At 49.8% G+C, this 21,577-nt stretch overlaps 1 protein-coding gene and 1 long non-coding RNA gene across 4 annotated transcripts in view; one reads left to right on the top strand and one right to left on the bottom strand.

The window, feature by feature from the left end:
• The window catches only part of malt3 (MALT paracaspase 3), a 156,521-nt gene that overhangs the window by 83,297 nt on the left and 51,647 nt on the right, over positions 1-21,577 (top strand). For all 3 annotated transcript variants that reach the window (XM_085972197.1, XM_085972196.1, XM_085972195.1), the window contains 2 exons: positions 2,680-2,883; positions 19,016-19,193. In XM_085972197.1, coding sequence (XP_085828323.1) covers positions 2,680-2,883; positions 19,016-19,193 — 382 coding nt within the window. The remainder of the gene's footprint in view (positions 1-2,679; positions 2,884-19,015; positions 19,194-21,577) is intronic.
• The window catches only part of LOC147097321 (uncharacterized), a 33,584-nt gene that overhangs the window by 5,055 nt on the left and 6,952 nt on the right, over positions 1-21,577 (bottom strand). The window contains exon 2 of the long non-coding RNA XR_015074355.1: positions 2,983-3,147. This is a non-coding gene — a long non-coding RNA (uncharacterized LOC147097321). The remainder of the gene's footprint in view (positions 1-2,982; positions 3,148-21,577) is intronic.

Raw genomic sequence — 21,577 nt, 5'->3', positions numbered from 1 at the left:
CATGAGCTTTTATTTTCCGCAATAACCTTTGATGGGGCACCTTATCAAACGCCTTCTGGAAATCTAAGTACAGTACATCCACTGGTTCCCCTTTATCCACAGCACATGTTACTTCCTCAAAGAGCTCCAATAAATTGGTTAAACATGATTTCCCTTGCACAAAACCATGTTGACTCTGCCTGATTACTTTGAACTTTTCTAAATGCCCTGCTATAACATCTTTAATAATAGCTTCTAACATCTTCCCTATGACGTGTTAAGCTAACTGGCCTGTAGTTTCCTGCTTTCTGTCTCCCTCCCTTTTTGAATAAAGGAGTTACATTCACTATTTTCCAATCTAATGGAACCTTCCCCGAATCTGGGGAATTTTGGAAAATTAAAACCAACGCATCAACTATCTCACGAGCCACTTCTTTTAAGACCCTAGGATGAAGTCCATCAGGACCCGGGGACTTGTCAGCCCGCAGCTCCAACAATTTGCTCAGTACCACTTCCCTGGTGACTATAATTTTCTTGAGTTCCTCCCTCCCTTCCATTTCCTGATTTACAGCTATTTCTGGGATGTTACTTGTATCCTCTATAGTGAAGACCGATGCAAAGTACCTGTTCAATTCAACTGCCATCTCCTTATTTTCCATTATTAATTCCCCAGACTCACTTTTTATAGGACCAACGCTCACTTTGTTAACTCTTTTTTTCTTTTTTAAATATCTATAGAAACTCTTACTATCTGTTTTTATATTTCTAGCTAGCTTTCTCTCGTACTCTAATTTTTCTCTCATTAATTATTGTGTGCAGTTTTGGTCGCCTTATCTGAGGAAGGATATTCTTGCCATGGAAGGAATGCAGCGAAGATTCACCAGGCTGATACCTGGGATGGCAGGAATGACGTATGAGAAGAGATTGGGTCGATTGGGCTTGTACTCGCTGGAGTTTAGGAGAATGAGAGGGGATTTCATCGAAACTTATAAAATTCTAACAGGACTAGACAGACTAGATGCAGGAAGGATGTTTCCGATGATCGGGGAGTCCAGAACCAGGGGTCACAGTCTAAGGATAAGGGGTAAGCCGTTTAGGACTGAAATGAGGAGGAATTTCTTCACCCAGAGAGTGGTGAACCTGTGGAATTCTCTGCCAAAGAAGGCAGTAGAGGCCAATTCATTAAATATATTCAAGAAAGAGTTGGATATATTTCTTAAGGCTAAAGGGATCAAGGGATATGGGGAGAAGGCAGGGACAGGGTACTGAATTTGGATGATCAGCCATGATCTCATTGAATGGCGGAGCAGGCTCGAGGGGCCGAATGGCCTACTTCTGTTCCTATCTTCTATGTTTCTATCTTTTTGTCATTCTTTGCTGTTTTTTATATTCTGTCCAGTCTTCTGACCTGCCATTTACAGGGGTTTTACCAGGAGTGCGTTAGTATTTACAGGGGCTCCCCAGGAATGCGTCAGTACTGACCGGGGGGGTCCCTGGGAGTGTTTCAGAATTTGCTTGCATTCATATAGCACCTTTCATGACCTCGGGTGGTCTCAAAGCGCTTTACAGCCCAGTACATTTGATGTGTAGTCACTGTTGTAACGTAGGTGTTATATCTTAAGGCTTTACTCGGACATATCTCTCACACTCAACACCAAAGACCATTCTCATTAGCAAGCTCTTGCTGCCTACATATCAAAGCGAAAGTTTGCATACACAGTATCTTGCAATGTGGTATTGGCCTTCATCAGATAGAAGCTCTTGTTACTCTAAGGTCACTGAGTTGACGCAAGTTTTCCCTCGTGCCCTCCTAGTCTTTGGATAGCAGAGCAATAAATGTTCTGTCAGACCATGTGACTATAAACTATAAATCAGGTATGTTAAAAATAAAGGTCAGAGAACATCAACCAGAAGGCCTCCCTGCCCAAACATCAACCTACTGCTAAAGGAGTATGGCATGTACAGTTTAGCCTTCCTGCCTGGCTACCCAAAACCCTCTGATCTGAGGGGATTCCAGGTTTCCCACCAGCTTCTTCGGGTGCCCAGGTATCTATCTGGGTGTCCAACCAGTCAAACAACACAAAAAATGAGGCAGAAAGGAACGCCGCCTCCCCCCCCCCCCCCCCCCACCCCCTTAATTTAAGTGAGTATGTTGGGCCTGCAAAGAGACACTTGCATTTATATAACGCCGTTCACGACCTCGGAATGTCCCAAAGCGCGCTGCAACCAATTAAGTACTTTTGAAATGTAGTCACTGTTGGTAGTGTTGGAAACGTGGCAGTCAACTTGTGCACAGCAAGGTCCCATAAATGGGACTGTGATAATGACCAGATAATCTGTTTGTGACGTTGGTTGAGGATGTTCGCCAGGACACTGGGGAGAACTCCCCTGCTCTTCTTTGAATAGTGGCCCGGGATCTTTTACGTCCACCTGAGAGGGCAGACGGGGCCTCGGTTTAATGAAAGACAGCACCTCCGACAGTGCAGCACCTCCCTCAGCACTGCACTGGGAGTGTGTCGGCCTGGATTTTATGCTCAAGTCTCTGGAGTGGGACTTGAACCCACAACCTGCTGACTCAGAAGCGAGCGTGCAGGTCCTGCCCCACCCCTGGGGCCCCTGTTCTTCCCCGGCCTGTACTTTTTGGATAGGGCCGCCCTGCAGCACTGATCCAGGAATAAAGTTGTGCTCCTTGTATTTCAGCAACTGACAAAGTGGCACTGCTGATCGGGAACATGAACTATGTGAATCACCCCAAGCTGGTAGCCACCATGATGGATGTTTTTGAACTGTCCAATCTGCTGCAGCAGCTCGACTTCCGGGTGGTTTCCCTGATGGACCTGACCAAAGAGGAGATGCAGAGTGCGGTCGAGCAATTCCTTCAGCTCCTGGACAATGGCGTATATGGTGAGTGGTCATGAGGGAACCATGAATTCAATTGGATTCCCACTTAATTCTCAACACGATCCATGTCACTAAGGGAAAATTGTTTTAAAAGTTACTCACCGTCTAGTGAGAAGGACTTGTTTTGAATTTGCCAGAAGCACTTTGATGAGTGTCTGGCCCAGTTCTGTGCACCTATGTCTCATAGTCCTCTGTTTTTTTCCCTACTTTATTGTTCGGAACTCCTAGCTAGATATGGCCTGGTTCAGCTATTTTCCTGGATGTACACTGATGGAAGAATAGTTTCAGAAACAAGTATCTATATATATAAATCGGTACTTCTGTCATTCTGTCATTCTGTCTTTCTATCTGTCTATCTGTCTATCTGTCTGTCATCGCGTGTGCGTTGCGGGTATGCACTCGAAAGTTACAGGGGCGTACCTATGCGGCGCGTTACCTCCAAAGAAAGCTTACGCTTCCGAGACGGTTTTAAGCGTATTTACGTTTCGGCCGGGCTAAAATTGCGCCCGCGGTATCCCAAAAACCTTTCAACATTCCGCTCATTAGCATCTCATTATCCGCTCATTAGCGACAGAGTGACCTCGAGCTCGACCAATCGTACGCCGGGTTGCTGGCGTGTGCCGCCGGGCCAATCGGTGCGCGTGTGGCGGGCTTTATCGTTCTGAACCGAGGTGAGTCGCCGCCATCTTGATTCCAAACTTTTTCCTTTTTCCCGCTTTCTGCGTCTTAAAAAAAAAAACGTTGCTTTTAAAACACACATTTAAAAAAAAAAAATGATTTAGAAAGTAATTAACTTATCTAATCTCATTAATTTTCCTACCTTTCCCCGTTTTTCCAGGTAGGCCTAGAAGCCTCGGCGTCTCCTCCGCACCCACGCCCGAGCTAGGCACCTCCCGGCCCCACTCGAAGGCTGGAGGGCCGAGCCTCAGCCCAGCGCCGCTAGGGTGCGCGCGCAGCAGGAGCTGAGACGTCTCTCTCTGCCGGGGCTTGCTGAGCGTCCAGCGTTACCCTGGCAACGGGCGCAATCGGCGGTCTTCACCTCGGGGGGAGGGGGGGGCGGCCGCGACCCTCAAGGGGAGGGGGGGCCGCGACCCTCGGGGGGGGGGGGGGGCCGCGCGCGCAGCAGGAGCAGCTGAGACGCGGCGTGTCTCTCTCTGGCTTGGTCAGCGTCACGGTTGCCCTGGCAACCGGGCCCGCCGGCCGAGAGAGACGCCGCGTCTCAGCTCCTGCTGCGCGCGCAATCGGCGGTCTTCACCTCCGGGGGGGGGGGGGGGGCGCGACCCTCGGGGGGGGGGCGCGACCCTCGGGGGGGGGGGGGTCGCGACCCTCGGGGGCCGCGACCCTCGGGGGGGGGGCGCCCGCCGCCCTCCCTCCCCTCCGCCCTCCATCCCCCCCTCCCCTCCCCTGCCCTCCCTCCCGCCCCTCCCGCTCTCCCTCCCCCTCCCCCCCGCCCTCCCCTCCCTTCCCCTCCCCTGCCCTCCCTTCCCCCCTCCTCCCCCTTCCTTCCCCCCTCCCCCCGCCCTCCCTTCCCCTCCCCCTCCCCCTCCCCCCTCCCCCTCCCCCGCCTCCCTTCCCCTCCCCCTCCCTTCCCTCCCTCCCCTCCCTCTCTTCCCCCCAGTCGCTCTCTCTCTTCCCCCCAGTCGCTCTCTCTCTTCCCCCCAGTCGCTCTCTCTCTTCCCCCAGTCGCTCTCTCTCTCTCTTCCAACAACAACATGCCCTCGAAAAAGCCTCGGCACCGCCGGGCACTTCAGCTAGTGTTCATATATGGCGGTTTGCCTTTCCTGTACACTTGCCTTCATACACAAGAGCCAACCTGAAAATACAGACTGCGGTGTGAAGGAAATGCCTGTGAGGAATCTTGTGCTTGGCCAAGCTAAGCTTACCCTACTGTTCATTTATATTTACTTTTACTGATAGGAAAAGGAAGACCAAATAATGAAGAGAAAGTCACCATTTATGGGGCAGTAGGGATCAGCAGTTGTTGAACCTGCTAACTATAGCCAGCAAGTAGCCAGTTACCTTCCCAACCTGTAGTGAACCTGGACAGTTCCCTTTGAAGGAAAAGTGGATCAATGTTTGAAGCAGAGGGGCATTAGGATTAGTTTTGGATTGCTCTTGCAAAAGAGTGGGCACATTCATGATGTGCTCAATGGCCTCCTTCTGGTTCTATGTGACGTATACTGGCAGGTGTTGCTACGAGGCATTGACTGAGACTACACTTTGTTAAGGATTGTCAAATATTGTATTTATACACAGGTTTAGTTGAAATTTTAAGACGAGTGATTCAAATCTCCATTAGTTGTGAATGGAGGCGGGGGAGAGGTGGATAGATCTCCATAGCCTGGGAATTACGGTTTGCGATATCGGGAGCGAACACATTTAGCCAACATTCTTCTACTTTAACAGAGGCATCGACCTTCTTAAATGAAATGACCTGAAGTCCAGATTAAAGTAACTGCACAGGAATGCCATCTGAACGCATTAACTGTCCTTATAATAATAATAATACCACAAATCAGGTTTCTCGGGAGCCTGAATTGTGGAGACTAGGGAGAGCACAGAGCGAGCAGATTGGCCGCGAGGGGACTGGAATATGGGGCGGAACCTGGATCGGCCAGGTTAAAACTCCATGTAGGATCCAGCCCAAATTCGGGTGGGTGGGTGGGTGGGTTGCGGGGGGGGGCAGGTGAAAGACTCACCCCCCCCCCCCCCCTCTACATGCTGCCCATCATGCTCTCCCTACACCCCAACAGCACTGATTCCAGCTCGGAAACATTAAAGGCCGCAGGACTGCACTAAGAAAAGGTCATTCACCCCAGCGGAGATCGATCATCTTCGGAAACATGCCGTTTTCTCCCTTAGGAGCAAAGGAGAAAAAAACGAATATTTCTTCAGCTCTTTCCCATTCCTGGGATCCTATTGATGCAGGCGGTTTGCCTTTGAGGTGCTTATGTAGGGGTGGTGCAGTATGATTCTATGAACTGTTACATACGGATCAGGAACTCCATGACTTGGGAGAGAATGGGAAGTCTCTTAGAGCATCCGATGTTGAAATTCTATGCATGAACATGAATGTATGATTATATGTAGACTATGAAACAGGAATGAAACCAGAGGCCTTGAAAACTCTAAATAGAGCCAGCAAATACCCAGTTATCAAAATGGCTCTACATTTATGGATCATAGCCGCGATGGGCAAATGTCCTAATTCATGGGCATCAGTGAGTGACCAATAAGTCACAGCATACTATTTTGTGTGTCTCTCAATACTTATCAGTCCGGTCTTCTTCACACCCTGGAAACATAGAAACATACAAAATAGAAGCAGGAGTAGGCCATTCAGCCCTTTGAGCCTGCTCCACCATTCGGCCCTTTGAGCCTGCTCCACCATTCGGCCCTTTGAGCCTGCTGCACCATTCGGCCCTTTGAGCCTGCTGCACCATTCGGCCCTTTGAGCCTGCTGCACCATTCGGCCCTTTGAGCCTGTTCCACCATTCGGCCCTTTGAGCCTGCTCCACCATTTGGCCCTTTGAGCCTGCTGCACCATTCGGCGCTTTGAGCCTGCTGCACCATTCGGCCCTTTGAGCCTGCTGCACCATTCGGCCCTTTGAGCCTGCTCTGCCATTCAATATGATCATGGCTAATCCTCTATCTCAATACCATATTCCCGCTCTCTCCCCATACCCCTTGATGCCTTTTGTGTCTAGAAATCTATCTATCTCCTTCTTAAATATATTCAGTGGCTTGGCCTCCACAGCCTTCTGTGGTGGAGAATTCTACAGGTTCACCACCCTCTGAGTGAAGAAATTTCTCCTCATCTCAATCCTAACTGTCCTACCCCATATCCTGAGACTGTGACCCCTGATTCTAGACCCCGCAGCCAGGAGAAACATCCTCCCTGCATCCAGTCTGTCTAGCCCTGTCAGAATTTTATACGTTTCAATGAGATCCCCTCTCATTCTTCTAAACTCTAGTGAATACAGGCCTAGTCGACCCAATCTCTCCCCATACGACAGTCCTGCCATCCCAGGAATCAGTCTGGTGAACCTTCGCTGCACTCCCTCTGTGGCAAGTATATCCTTTCTTAGGTAAGGAGACCGAAAACTGCACACAGTACTCCAGGTACAGATGGGGAAACGCCATAAACTCCACATCAACTAGGTTTTGATCATTTGATCAGCTTTAAAAAAAAATCTGATTCCAAAATGCTTCATATTTCCAGAATGTTAAGCAGCAACAACCCAAGGCCTTTCACAGGAGCATTATCAAACAAATTTGACCGGTTACAAGTGTCATTCAAATTACGTTGTGAGGCAATTTTAATATTTTTTTTCATTGTATTTTTTTTGTGCTTTTTAATGTCCATGGCATATATTGCACGGATACAATAATATAATGGGATAGATGTAGTGACTACAGTACAGGGCAGATGCAGTGAGTGTTGCTTTACTCTTGCATGATATTCACTCCCTCCACTACCAGCGTACCGTGGCTGCAGTGTGTACCATCTACAAGATGCACTGCAGCAACTCGCCAAGGCTTCTTCGGCAGCACCTCCCAAAACCGTGACCTCTTCCACCTAGAAGGACAAGGGCAGCAGGCGCATGGGAACACCACCACCTCCAAGTTCCCCTCCAAGTCACACACCATCCTGACCTGTCCTTCATCGTCGCTGGGTCAGAATCCTGGAACTCCCTCCCTAACAGCACTGTGGGAGTACCATCACCACACGGACTGCAGCGGTTCAAGAAGGCGGCTCACCACCACCTTCTCGAGGGCAATTAGGGATGGGCAATAAATGCTGGCCTCGCCAGCGACGCCCACATCCCATAAAACAATTTTTTTTTTTTAAATAAGCCAAAATGAGCAAATTTAAACCGATTTCTGTTAACTGCTCTCTACATTTGTATATATCTGTGAGTGCTCGTATGGACTGGGACTCCCACAGCCATTGAACTCTGTTAAGCTATGGATCCTATAGGATAATGGAGGTGTTATTTAGTAGGCTCCTGGCAGACAAGTGTCAAGGATTGGGAGCTCTCAAGAATTGCTCATTAGGCGTAATGGCTGAGCCATCAAAAATAATCTTCGGTTCCGCCCGCAACCCTCTTCATTCCCCATCCATGGATTTTATTGCCCTCCCTGCCCACTGCCTCGGGCTGAAGTAAACTGCTCACAACCTCGGTGACCTGTTTGACCCTGAACTGAGCTTCTGACCCCACACCCTCTCTATCGCCATGACCGCCTACTTTCACCTCCATATTATTGCCTGTCTCCGTCCCTGAATAAGTCACCCTTGCAGCTGATTCAAGGACGGATCCCAGGTCATAGGTTGGAAAGAAATGTTGCACAGTTCAGACAGACCTGGAGTGGGGAGGAATTAAAAATTAAGAGAAATATAAGAGTAATCTTCCACTCTTGTAGTGTAAAACAGAGCAGCAGGGTGCGTATCGGAATATTGGACACCTAGATAGTGCGTCCATTACAGGACCGCTCTGTGTTCCTCGACATGGAAATTCATCCACCGATCCATTTGTAAAACGTTCCTCCACAGCAGAGGTTCCCATGTGTGCTAGAAGCAGAATATTGTGGTGTCAGCCGTGGCTCAGTGGGTAGCACCCTCGCCTCCGAATCAGACAGTTGTGGGTTCAAGTCCCACTCCAGGGACTTGAGCACATAAATCTAGGCTGACACTCCAGTGCAGTGCTGAGGGAGTGCTGCACTGTCAAAAGTGCCATCTTTTGGATGAGATGTTAAACCGAGGCTCCGTCTGCCCTCTCGGGTGGATGTAAAAGATCCCATGGCCACTATTTCAAAGAAGAGCGGGGGAGTTATCCCCGGTGTCTTGGCCAATATTAATTCCTCAATCAACATCACTTAAACAGATGATCTGGTCATTATCACGTGGCTGTTTGTGGGAGCTTGCTGTGCGCATTACACATTGTATCCCACATTACAACAGTGACTCCACTTCAAAAGTGCTTCATTGGCTGTAAAGTGCTTTGGGACGTCCTGAGGTCGTGAAAGGCGCTATATAAATGCAAGTTCGTTCTTTTACTCCTTACATTCAGCCATCAAATTCATCGCCCCTGCTCCAACAGAGGCTTGCAGATGAACTCCAGAAGATGAATTCCGCGAGGCTTTGATGCCGGCCGGTGCCAAGTGAGGATCAAAGAATCGGGACGGTGGTTTCGTGGCCCCCTTTTCCATGACACGCGCGCTCCTGAGCCTTTAACCCCCGGCTGTGTTGTCAGCTGTGAGCTGTGCTCTGCCCCTGTTGTCATGGCGCCCACTGCTGGGCCAAAGGGTTGGCGACAAGCAGCCCAATAATCTCACTTCCAGGAGCTGAGCACATACCTCACTATGTATAGACATGTACCCAACGGAAAACGAGAGAAACAGATGGAAGGACTTAGACGCAGGGCTTGGGTTGACTTTCCAAGACCTCTGTTGACTGTGTCATAGTTTATAATTACAGTAATGATGTATTGATATTGATCTATAGATTAGAAGTGCAGGCTTTCGACGTGCCTTACCAATAGCCAACCTTCCATGGCAATGAAGACATTGTGGAACGGGGTTAGAGGGCAGGAGATAATTGAACCAGGGGGCACAGATGTAATTGCATTCCCCCTTTTAAAGTCATACCTCTTTCCTTTCTTTATAAAAAATAAATAAGAACAAAAAACTTGCATTTCTATAGCGCCTTTCACAACCTCAGGATGTCCCAAAATGCTTCACAGCCAATGAAGTACTTCTGAAGTGTTGTCACTGTTGTAATGTAGGAAACGTGGCAGCCAATTTGTGCACAGCAAGCTCCCACAGCCTGGACACCGGGAAAACGGATGACGCTCCTGTGACACGCACCTTGGGATGTTTCCGTTTTTGCCAAAATGTTGCTAAAGTCTTCCTAGTCATATTTCTGATGTTGCTCCACATTGTGACGAGGGGAATTCCCACCCTGTGATGAGCCCGGGATTGGATTTGATGTCCTCTACAGTGTGACGGGCTGCAATTGGGCCTAGGTTTTTGGGCCCCATCCCAGCCAGGCTTCTGGCAGACCTGGAGCTGATGGGGCCATGTGCTCAGGAATGTGTTGAACCACATCCCGATCACAGTGGGTGGTGGGCGAACGGGACTTGGTGCGAGTTAGGACACGGGCAGCAGAATTTGGATCAGCTCAAGTTTACATAGGGTAGAATGTGGGCGGCCAGCCAGTAGTGCGTTGCAATAGTCAAGTCTAGAGGTAACAAAGGCATGGATGAGGGTTTCAGCAGCAGATGAGCTGAGGCAGGGATGGAGTCGGGCGATGTTACGGAGGTGGAAATAGACGGTCTTAGTGATGGCGCGGATATGTGGTCGGAAACTCATTTCAGGGTCAAATATGACACCAAGGTTGCGAACAGTGTGGTTCAGCCTCAGACAGTTGCTAGGGAGAGGGATGGAGTCGGTGGCTAGGGAACGGAGTTTGTGGCGGGGGCTGCAAACAATGGCTTTGGTTTTCCCAATATTTCGTTGGAGGAAATTTCTGCTCATCCAGAACTGGATGTTGAACAAGCAGCGTGTCAATTTAGCGACCGTGGAGGGATCAAGAGCGCTGGTGGTGAGGAAGAGCTGGGTGTCATCAGCGTACATGTGGAAACTGACGCTGTGTTTTCAGATGATGTCACCGATGGGCAGCTTGTAGATGAGAAATAGGAGGGGTCCAAGGATAGATCCTTGGGGGACACCAGAGGTAATGGTGTGGGAGCAGGAGCAGGAGCAGGAGGAGAAGGCATTGCAGGTGATTCTCTGGCTACGGTTAAATAGATAAGAATGGAACCAGGCGAGTGCAGTCCCACCCAGCTGGACGACGGTGGAGAGGCGTTGGAGGAGGATGGAGTGATCAACTGTGTCAAAGGCTGCAGGCAGGCCGAGAAGGATGAGGAGGGATAGTTTACTTTTGTCACAGTCACATAGGATGTCATTTGTGACTTTGATATGAGGCGTTTCAGCACTGTGAATGCTGCGGAACAGACTTATTTCAAGAGCGTTTCATTGTTCGGAATCACAGCGTGTGGGGCCTGCCATGAGATGAAAGCAGTGTCTGTCCACTGGCACCCCTTGCTGTCAGTATTGGCAGCAGTTGAATGATAGATGGGAGGAGTGCAGCAGGAGTCATGTCGCAGGCTGTGTCGTGGCTGTGTGGTATGTGCTATTTCTGGCTTGCCACTGTTTCACCTCCGTGTTTGGTAATGGGGAGGGCGAGAAGGAGACAGACAGACAGACAGACAGACGGAGTGCACACCTCTCGCTCTGGTTGCTGCCTTGCATTATTTCGACAGATGTCGCTGGGAGACGCAGAGGTCCTGCTCCCAGACGGAGCAGTCAGGAGGTGTTGACAGGAAACAGATAGCAGTGCGCCACAGAGGGCTGCTCTGCTCACACTGGTGTTGCTGTAGTTTTGATAGTGAGATGTCTAGGCCCTGTATACATAGAACGTACAACACAAAAATGGGCTAATCAGCCCAGTTGGTCCACATGAGCCTCCTCCCACCCCTCTCCATCTAACTCTCTCAGCATAACCTTCTATTTCTTTCTCCCTCATGTTTATCTCGCTTCCCCTTAAATGCACATACGCTATCCGCCTGAACCACTCAATAGTGGTTGTGAGTTCCCCATTCTAACCACTCTCTGGGTAAAGAAGTTTCTCCTGAATTCCCCATTGGATTTATTAGTGACCATCTTATATTTATGCGCCCCGCCCCCCCGCAACAAGTAGACACATCTTCTCTACGTATAATACCAGCTGATATACCTGCGTCGTTTTACTCATGTGATCTGAACGAGGGAAAAATTCGGTTGGTTAGCGCCTCCTCGGGGCGCTAGGAACTTCGCGCCCGAGCGCGGCGATTTTAGCGCCGCTCGCGAAATTGACAAGTTGTTTTGCGGCAGCGCTAGACACTACCGCCGCGATCTCCTGCGCCCGCAGATCGTTGTAAAGTCCGCGCCTCAATAATACACTGACTTCGGGAGAACAGTTTAACAGGTACTTTACTGAACAAGAGGCAGCTTGAAACTGAAACTACAGAAGCCTGCTAGGGCCTTTTATACAGTGGTGGTCACTGCCGGTACTGCAGTCTAAGACCAGTTATTCCCTTAAAGGTACATACACAACAATTCCTCCCCTTTTAGATAAACAGTACATAACATTCATTTAACAACTAAATAATAACTAATTACAATTACAATTTTCTCAGTAATATATACACCAACTGAAATAGTCATTTATAAGTTCAGTCTTTGAGGAGGCTTCCTGATCCGGACTGGATAGCGCCTTTCTCGAGTATCCTGTTCTGGCGGTGGAGTCAATTCTGGCTCATTGTCATTGGTTGGTTCATCAGCTTCCAATACCCCTGCTTCTGAGGTAGACGCAATCTGTACTTCGGGCTCATTACCAAGTGCACATGCTCGTGGTACCGGTTTGGCTTGTTCCTGTGACTCTAGAACCTGGTCAGCATGGCGTCTCACGATGCTCTCTCCAACGTCCACTGTGTACATTAGTGGTCCCTGCTGTGTGCATATCATGCCTGGCTGCCATTTTTCTGTTCGGTAGTCGCGGGCCAAGACTGGTTGCCCTAACTTGAAGCTCCTGGTTGGCTTCTCATTTATGTGCTGGAACTGCTTATCCTCAACATCTCGTCTTATGTTTGGTTTGAGCAAATCCAAGCAACATCTTAGTCTCCGGTTGAAAAACAGTACGGCTAGAGTTTGGTTGGTTACTGCATGTGTCTCATTCCGGTAAGCAAACAGGAAGTTATCCACCTTGTGTTGCAGTGGTATGTCGTCATTATACATTGCCTTTATGGCCTTTTTAAAGGTCTGAACAAACCTCTCAGCCAATCCATTTGTGGCTGGATGATATGGGGCAGATGTGTAATGTTTCACCCCATTATTCTTCAGGAACCTCAGGAAATCCTCAAACACAAACTGTGGGCCATTGTCGGAAAAGATCTGTTCTGGCAACCCATTCCTGGCGAAGATGGTCCTTAGGACTGCAATAGTTTTCTCCGTGGTGGTGGAGGACATTTTAATGACCTCTGGCCATTTCGAATGGGCGTCCACAGCGATTAGAAACATTGAGTCCATAAATGGACCAGCGAAATCAATGTGTACCCGTTGCCATGGAGATGAGGGCCACTCCCATGGATGTAGCGGGGCCTGTGGTGGAGCGTTTTGGACCTTCTGGCATCCTGTGCATCTCTTGGTCATATCCTCGATTTCTTTATCGATTCCCGGCCACCACACAAACGCCCTGGCTAGGCTCTTCATTTTTACCCCTCCCAGATGACCCTCGTGAAGCTCATTGAGTACTCTATCTCTCAACTTGGGTGGAATTACCACTCGGGATATCAAGGTTCCCCGGCACACTGATAGCTGTTCCCTCCTTGGCGAGAATGCTGGCAACAGTGAGTCGCCATATGCTGGCCATCCCTTCACCGTCAAATCATAGACCCGAGAGAGTGTCGGGTCATTTCGGGTTTCCTTCTCAATACTTGCGTTTGTAACAGGCAAACATTCGACTATGGTCGCATGGAATATCTCCACAGGGTCCACTGCAGGTGCTTCTTCCGCCATAGGCAACGGTAGGCGCGACAGCCCATCAGCGTTTCCATGTTGTTTCGTACCTTTGTACTCTATGTCATACTGATGTGCCCCTAGAAACAGTGACCATCTTTGCAGCCGTTGCACCGTTATCACCGGAACGCCCTTCTTTGGGTTAAAAATTGAGACCAGGGGTTGATGATCAGTCAGTAGGGTGAATTTCTGCCCGTGCAGATAGTGATTGAACTTCTTCACCCCCCACACCAGGCTGAGGGCCTCCCTGTCAATCTGGGCGTAGTTACGCTCGGCTGAGGTTAGCGAGCGCGATGCAAAGGTTATTGGCCTCTCTGAACCGTCATGGAATTTGTGTGACAGCACCGCTCCAATGCCGTAAGGTGACGCATCACATGCCAACCGAATCGGTAGTGTTGGGTTGTAGTGGGCCAATACTTCTTTTGAAGTGATTTGGCATTTACATTCCTGAAAGGCACGCTTACATTCATCACTCCATTTCCATGTTACACCAGTTTGAAGGAGGGCGTTCAGTGGGTGCAGAATTGTAGATAAATTCGGCAAGAACTTATGGTAGTAGTTCACCAACCTGAGGAACGACCTCAGTTGCGACACATTTTCTGGTGCTGGAGCCTTGACTACAGCCTCAATCTTGTCCGGCGACTTATGCAACCCTTCCTCATCAATCATGTGGCCACAATACGAGATTTGTCTCCTGAAGAACTCGCATTTGGGACGGTTGGCTCGTAGCCCATATTCCTGCAATCTCGTGAGCACCTGTTCCAGGTTGGCAAGGTGTTCATTGTCATTTTCGCCCGTAACCAGGATGTCGTCCAAATAACACTGGGTCCCCGGGATCCCTTACAGGACTTGTTCCATTGCCCTTTGCCACATAGCCGGGGCCGATGCTACCCCAAATACCAGTCGACTGTACTGGTAAAGGCCTTTGTGAGTGTTTATCGTGAGGTATTTCCTAGATGCTTCTTCCACCTCCATTTGTAGATACGCTTGAGCCAGGTCAATCTTTGTAAAACGTTTCCCTCCAGATAGTGAGGCGAAAATATCTTCTATCCGCGGAAGCGGATACTGTACTGTGTGCAGGACTGGGTTCACAGTCACCTTGAAGTCCCCACAGATGCGAACCTTCCTTGGCTCCCCAGGCGTGCTGCTCAATGCTTTCTTCATTACAGGAATGATGGGTGTGGCCCACTCGCTCCAGCCCACCTTAGACAGCACCCCTGAATGCTCCAGACTCTCCAGTTCAGCTTCCACAGCTGGGCGTATCGCGTATGGCCTTGAAAAATTTTGGGGTTGCGTTATCCTCAATCTTTATGGTTGCCTTTACTCCTTTTAGAATCCCAAGTCCTTGTTGGAACACCTCTTCCGCGTCGGATAGAATTTGTGACAGACGTCCAGGTGCGACGTCGTCATCTTTTTTGTCCGTCACAGTTAGTGCCAGAATGGAATGCCAATCCAATTGTAGTCTTCGGATCCATTCACGTCCCAATAATGGTGGTCCTCCATCTCGTAGTATATACATGTATAGTTTCTGTGTTTCCTTTCCGTTATATTCAACTGGCACCCTTATTTTTCCTCTGGGGTAGACCTTTTCTTCAATGCAATGGATGTGTCCTTTAAGGGTATGTGTGAGAATAGCCGCTCATAGTCTCGTCGATTCATGACAGTTAGGGCTGATCCTGTGTCCAATTCCATCTTCACTGGGGACCCTGCTATCATGAGGGTGACCCAAATGGTTCGGTGATCTTCTTTTGCGATCACGTTGTGTAACTTTAAACAACTTAGTCGCCTGCTCCCGGAGTCCTTATCACTCTCCTGATCTTCTGAACTATTATCTGTCAGTCTCTTTACTTTCCTGTACTGTTCCTTAGTGGTTCTTGTCGTGTTGGTCTTCTTTCCCGACCTGCAGGCTCTTGCTATATGTCCCATTTTCCCGCATTGCCTGCATATTTTGTCTTTAAACCAGCAGTCCTTCTGCTCATGGGTTGTTCTGCCGCAGCGATAGCACTTTTCGGCTCCATACGCCATTTCGTTAGCGTTGTATTCTTGTGGTTTCTGTTGTATTTCCGCAGCTCCCCATGCTGCTGCTTCGTAGGATACTGCCACGCTGAAAGCCTGTTCTAGCGTCGGGTCCTTTTTTGAAAGTAGTCGTTTCTGGGTTCCTTCACTCTGGAGCCCGCAGACAAACTTATCCCGTAAGGTGTCTGCCAGTCCTGCTCCGAACTGGCAGTGCTTCGATAACTTGCGTAGTTCCGTAAGATAGTCAGCATTGCTCTCATCTTTGTGCTGGTTTCTTTTATGGAACTTGAATCTTTCTGCTATCAGCAGTGGTGTAGGGCTTAGGTGTTCCTGTAAGATATGAACAATCTCCTCAAAACTTTTCTCCATTGGTTTAGCTGGGGTAATTAAATTCCGCAATAGGCCGTACGTACTCGCACTCATCAGATTTAATAATACCGACACCCTCTTTCCATCAGCCACCTCATTTGCCTTGCAGTACACTTCAATTCTTTCCACATACGTGGTCCAGTCTTCTACCTCGTTGTCGAAAGCAGTGATACTGCCACTTTTCGGCATCTTGGGCGATTTAAAATGGCGCCTCCCGCGCTTTTGCTTCTTCCCCAATGGAATAAAATGGCTCCTCCTGCGCTTCTCCTTCTTCCCCAACGGGATAAAATGGCGCCTCCCGCGCTTTTGCTTCTTCCCCTTACTGCCACGCTGCTCCTAGCGTTCTACGGGGTAATGGCGGCGACCCGCAGCTTCGGTGCGTCTCGCTTTCCTTCCCCCCCGTTTAGTTTCTCTCCGCTGTCCTGTTCTCGAGCACCGACCACGCCCTGTGCGCTCCACCCTCTCTCGTTTTCTTTTCCCGGCGACGCTGCGCGGCCCGATTTGTAGAGCCGCTCGATCGAGCTTGAGCCCGCCGCAGTCCGGAAGGGTCAGCGCGCTACCTGCTACCAGCACGATTCGCTGGAACCACAGTCTCTCCCGCAATTCTCCAAACACCGATGGATTCTTTGGGTGGTTGCCCTCGGTCGACACCCGTTGCTCAGACTACGACCTTCCAGGACCTTCCTTTCAGGCGAGATCCCCGTGAGATGATGCCACACTGCAGGTGAGTTCGAACTTACTCGTCGCCACTGTAAAGTCCACGCCTCAATAATACACGGACTTCGGGAGAACAGTTTAACAGGTACTTTACTGAACAAGAGGCAGCTTGAAACTGAAACTACAGAAACCTGCTAGGGCCTTTTATACAGGGGTGGTCACTGCCGGTACTGCAGTCTAAGACCAGTTATTCCCTTAAAGGTACATACACAACAATCGTGACATCAGTCGAGCGTGCAATGCCCCAGACCGGATATTGAGTCGCGCCCCCTGCCTTGGCGCCTGCCGCTAGGAACGACAGGTAGAGGGGAACATTTTCAAGTCGGGAAGGAGCTGGGGGAGCACTATTTAAAGGCGGGGTGCTTCCTGCCTTTTCTTGTCGGCAAAATGTTTTGGTACACGCAGGTTGAGAGGGAGAGAGACGTCTGGAGAGATTTAACGCTGTCCTAAGGAGTTGTGGCCCTCAGCACCACTTTTGAGGTTCCTAAGCGCCGAGCTCTTTCCCTGGGCCTATCCATTAGTGCTTCCAACACAATTGCTTTTGAGGTCTCTCCAGGCCGAGATTCAAGGCTGCAATGAGCAGGGTGTGGCTGGTCAGCAAGATGGCCCCTCCCCTTTAAGAACTGGACAGCACCAGTCTGTCTGGCTTCCATGATAACGGACATCGCCTGAGCTTCAGTAGCGTTCTGAGGTAGCGTCTCGCTCCCCGATGTTTGCACCTTAAGAGAGGTGTGTAGCGCCTGATTTAGCGCTCCAATCACCTCCAGGGGCGATAGAGGCGAATCTTGCAGTCGGAGGCGATAATTAGCGCAGGGCACTAAACTTTGCGCCCGGCCCGATATTAGCATCCCAAAATGGGCGATACCCAATTTTTCCCCAATAAGTTTTATACCCGTTGCAGTAGAGGAGCTGCTAAGCATTTTGGGAAATTCCAATCATCCTACCCACAATTCCCCGTCTAATGGATTGAAAGTTCGGAGCCGTGTGCTCGAGATTCCCCACAATGCACAGCCAGCAGGCGAGGATCCAACCACAGCATAAACTTGGAGAATTGGGGGTCTCGGGTGGGGGGGGGGCGGGGGGCGGAAAATTACATCAAATGTTATCGTCGCTTTCTGCTGCAAGAGAAACATTCTATTGTTTTTATTCACAATAGTCCAAATGTGACACACTGCATACATTTTGGGTGTTTATGAAAATGTAAATATTCTAATTACTAGTGTCTGTGAGGCAGAGAGAGAGAGAAAGAGAGAGTAGACAAACCCTTCCAGAAACCAATCTCAAAACACCAAGTTTAACTTGGACAGTCACAAGCCGCTACTACAAGGCGGTGCCACTCCCCTTTCCCCCCCCCCACAGTGTGTCACACCCATTGCCTTCCCCCACCTTTTTTACTGCTGCCTTGGGTTGCCATGGCTCCCGGAATCGACCATTGGTCTCCCGGGGGCTGCAGCTGGATCTCCCGGGAGAAAATGCAGAAGTACGATTGACGATTTGAGTGTGCGAGGGTGGGTAGGGGTGTGGTGGGGGGGTCGGGGGGCGACGTCTCTCGCAACAGCTGCAAGTTCCATTTTCTGGGCCAGGCCTCATTCCCGTGCTGCCTGCAGACCCATGCCTTGCTGGAGCTCGCTGGCTCTGTGCTGGCGCAATATCTGGCTCGACAAGGTAGATGCAGAGAGGATTTTTCCCCTCATGGGGAAATCTAGAACTCGGGGGCATAGTTTCAGAATAAAGGGTCGCCCTGAGATGAGGAATTTCTTCTCTCAGAGGGTCATAAATCTGTGGAATTCTCTGCCCCAGAGAGCTGTGGAGGCTGGGTCATTTAAATATATTTAAGGTGGAGAGAGACAGGTTTTTGCACGATAAGGATTATGTGCTCAAGTCCCAGGAGGAGGACTTGAATGCGCAACCTTCTGATTCAGAGGTGAGAGTGCTATCAACTGAACCAGGGCTCGTGGTTATTGTGGTTTAAATGTAACAGGCGGCTATGTGGGGCTCCGTGCCAACTGTTTAAGAGTTGCTGATGGTTCTGAAATCATTCTTAAAGCTGGTTTGTAATGCAGGCAGTCGCAGTAGACAATTCAAAACATCCAAAGATAGGAGACTTTTAAGTAACGGATAGAATGGGAGTGCTGCAACCTACAAAATCTGTCGTCTTTCACATGAAACCTTAACCTACAGACCAAGAGCTGGAAAGTGGGATTAGGCTGGATAGCTCTTTTTCGGCCAGCATAGACACGATGGGCTGAACGCATAAATTTTTACGATTCTATGATCTCGGTGCAAAGTCTGTCTACGGAGCTGGTAGTTATAAGTGAGAGGGTTTCATAGTGCACAGGATCTCTCTCTGAATAGGAGGCCTATGAAGATGTGGTTTGGGTGCATTTCAGTCTTTTTCCTGTTTTTGAACCAATAGCTCTCTTTTACTATGCTGGGCATGGCTACGAATGCTCAGGCCGGAATTACATGGTGCCGGTCAACGCTCCAAGTCCGTACAAGTCGGAGAACTGCATCAACGTCCAGAAAATCCTGTGCAGGATGCAGGAGAAGAATACAGCCCTGAACGTTCTCCTACTGGACATGTGCAGGAAATGGTAGGGCCATCTCTCCTCTCCTCTCTCTCTGTGCCACTTGCTTTAAGAAATTGCATTCAAAAATAAATATGCCAAGAACAGTGTATTTTTTTAATTAGTTTATGGGATGTGGGCGTCGCTGGCAAGGCCAGCATTTATTGCCCATCCCTAATTGCCCTGGAGAAGGTGGTGGTGAGCCGCCTTCTTGAACCGCTGCAGTCTGTGTGGTGAAGGTCCTCCCACAGTGCTGTTAGGGACGGAGTTCCAGGATTTTGACCCAGTGACGATGAAGGATCGGCCGATATACTTCCAAGTCAGGATGGTGTGTGACTTGGAGGGGAACTTGGAGGTGGTGGTGTTCCCATGCACCTGCTGCCCTTGTCCTTCTAGGTGGTGGAGGGCGCGGGTTTGGGAGGTGCTGCGGAAGAAGCCTTCGTGAGTTGCTGCAGTGCATCTTGTAGATGGTACACACTGCAGCCACGGTACGCCGGTGGTGGAGGGAGTGAATGTTTAAGGTGGTGGATGGGGTGCCAATCAAGCAGGCTGCTTTGTCCTGGATGGTGTCGAGCTTCTTGAGTGTTGTTGGAGCTGCACTCATCCAGGCAAGGAGAGAGTATTCCATCACACGCCTGACTTGTGCCTTGTAGATGGTGGAAAGGCTTTGGGGAGTCAGGAGGTGAAACACTCGCCGCAGAATACCCAGTCTGTCAGGATTCCTTCTTCTGCACGGGGATTGGAAGAACCCTCCCACTGACCCTTATTATGTACAGCTGTCGTGACAATAATTTCACATCCACATTATTCAGGGAGAAGTGTCTTCAAACAAATTGCCACACAATCGCGACATTTACAGTGGATATCTGGATGGTAATGAGCAACGTTACCCAGTACTGTGACCTTTGGTACTTGTGCTTTGTAGTCCCCTGTGTGTTACCATTTAGGTCTCTACTGTACAGGTGCAGTTCCAGGAACTTGGGCAGTGTACAACCTCTCAAATCTCTGACATGAAAGAAATCTTAAGATAATTTTCTTCTTCAGCGGGGGGCTCCCCAGCAACAACTTGCATTTAAATAGCGCCTTTAACGTAGTAAAACTCCCCAAGGTGCTTCACAGGAGCGTTATGAAACACAATTTGACTCCGAGACACATAAGGAGATACTGGGACAGGTGACCAAAAGCTTGGTCAAAGAGGTTGGTTTTAAAGAGTCTTAATGGAGAGAGAGGTAAAGATGTGGAGGGAATCCCAGAGCTTGGGGTCTTGGCAACTGAAGGCACGGCCGTCAATGGTGGGGCAGTAAAACTTGGTAATGCTCCAAGAGGCCAGAATTGGAGGAGTGCAGAGATCTCGGAGGGTTGTAGAGCTGGGGGAAGTTACAGAGATGGGGAAGGGGGCAAGACCATGGAGGGATTTGAAGACAAGAATGAGAATTTTTAACATTGAGGTGTTGCCAGACTGGGAGCCAATGTAGGTCAGCGAGCACAGGATGAAGGGGACTTGGTGTGAGTTACGATACGGGCAGCAGAGTTTCAGCAGCGCCTCAGTCAGAAACTGCCACAACACATGGAACAAATCAGATGGGTTTAATTGGGCCTCCAACTTGGTCTAGTTCAGCAGTGACTTATTTGGCATTTTGTGTAATTTTCTTGGATTCTCGTGTCACCGCTGCCAAGTTTGCGCTTAGAAACCGAAGGATGGGGGGCTGTAGCGGGACCGAAATGGCGTGACCGGTGGAAGCGGCGACTTACTGGCCCAGTTGCAGCCTGACCTGACTGTCGGACGGACCTCCACTCTGGTACCTGGAGCTCCCGTGGGAAACATGAGGGATGCTCGTGGATACGTGCGCATCGGGGTCAGGGTGGAAGATGCCTGTACGTGAATTCTTTTAACGTGGGGTGGCCGTTGCACACCAGCTACCACACGGGCTTGACAGAGCAAGGTCTTGGTCCAGTGGCAAGGGGATCCAAGACGATTGGAGACCAGGCTCTGCTACATCGACCTAGCACACACACAAACATATTCCTACTGTCCTCCTCCCTCCTTCCCTCCTTCCCGCAGGTCCTCTCCGCCCGGGTTTCATAGGCTGCAGTGTGGTCCTCCCGACCCCACTGCTGGTCCACTCCTGGACCTCGCTGCTGGGTCAGACGAGACAATTAAGACCCCCCCCACCCCCCCCCCCCACCAGCGCATTGTCTCTGCTCATCTCCCGACAGCCAATTCCTGCTCCCACCCACCAACCATGGCGGTACTGACCAGTTAGGAGGCGGCTATTTCCAGTCATGCTTAAAGGGACCCTCGGCTGCAGTCAGGGGAAAGGTTCATTTTTTTAAATATGGCTGTTGCCTGGGGTTTTGAGCCTTAAAGGGCTTTTGAAGGTAATCTACCAGCCGCAGGGTCTGCGCACAAG

Source organism: Somniosus microcephalus, chromosome 32 (assembly GCF_052327205.1).
Source record: "Somniosus microcephalus isolate GS21.2 chromosome 32, FLI_Smic_1.0, whole genome shotgun sequence".
NCBI lineage: Eukaryota > Metazoa > Chordata > Chondrichthyes > Squaliformes > Somniosidae > Somniosus > Somniosus microcephalus.
Note: the sequence above shows the minus strand (reverse complement) of the source record. Positions and strands in the feature narration are given on the sequence as shown.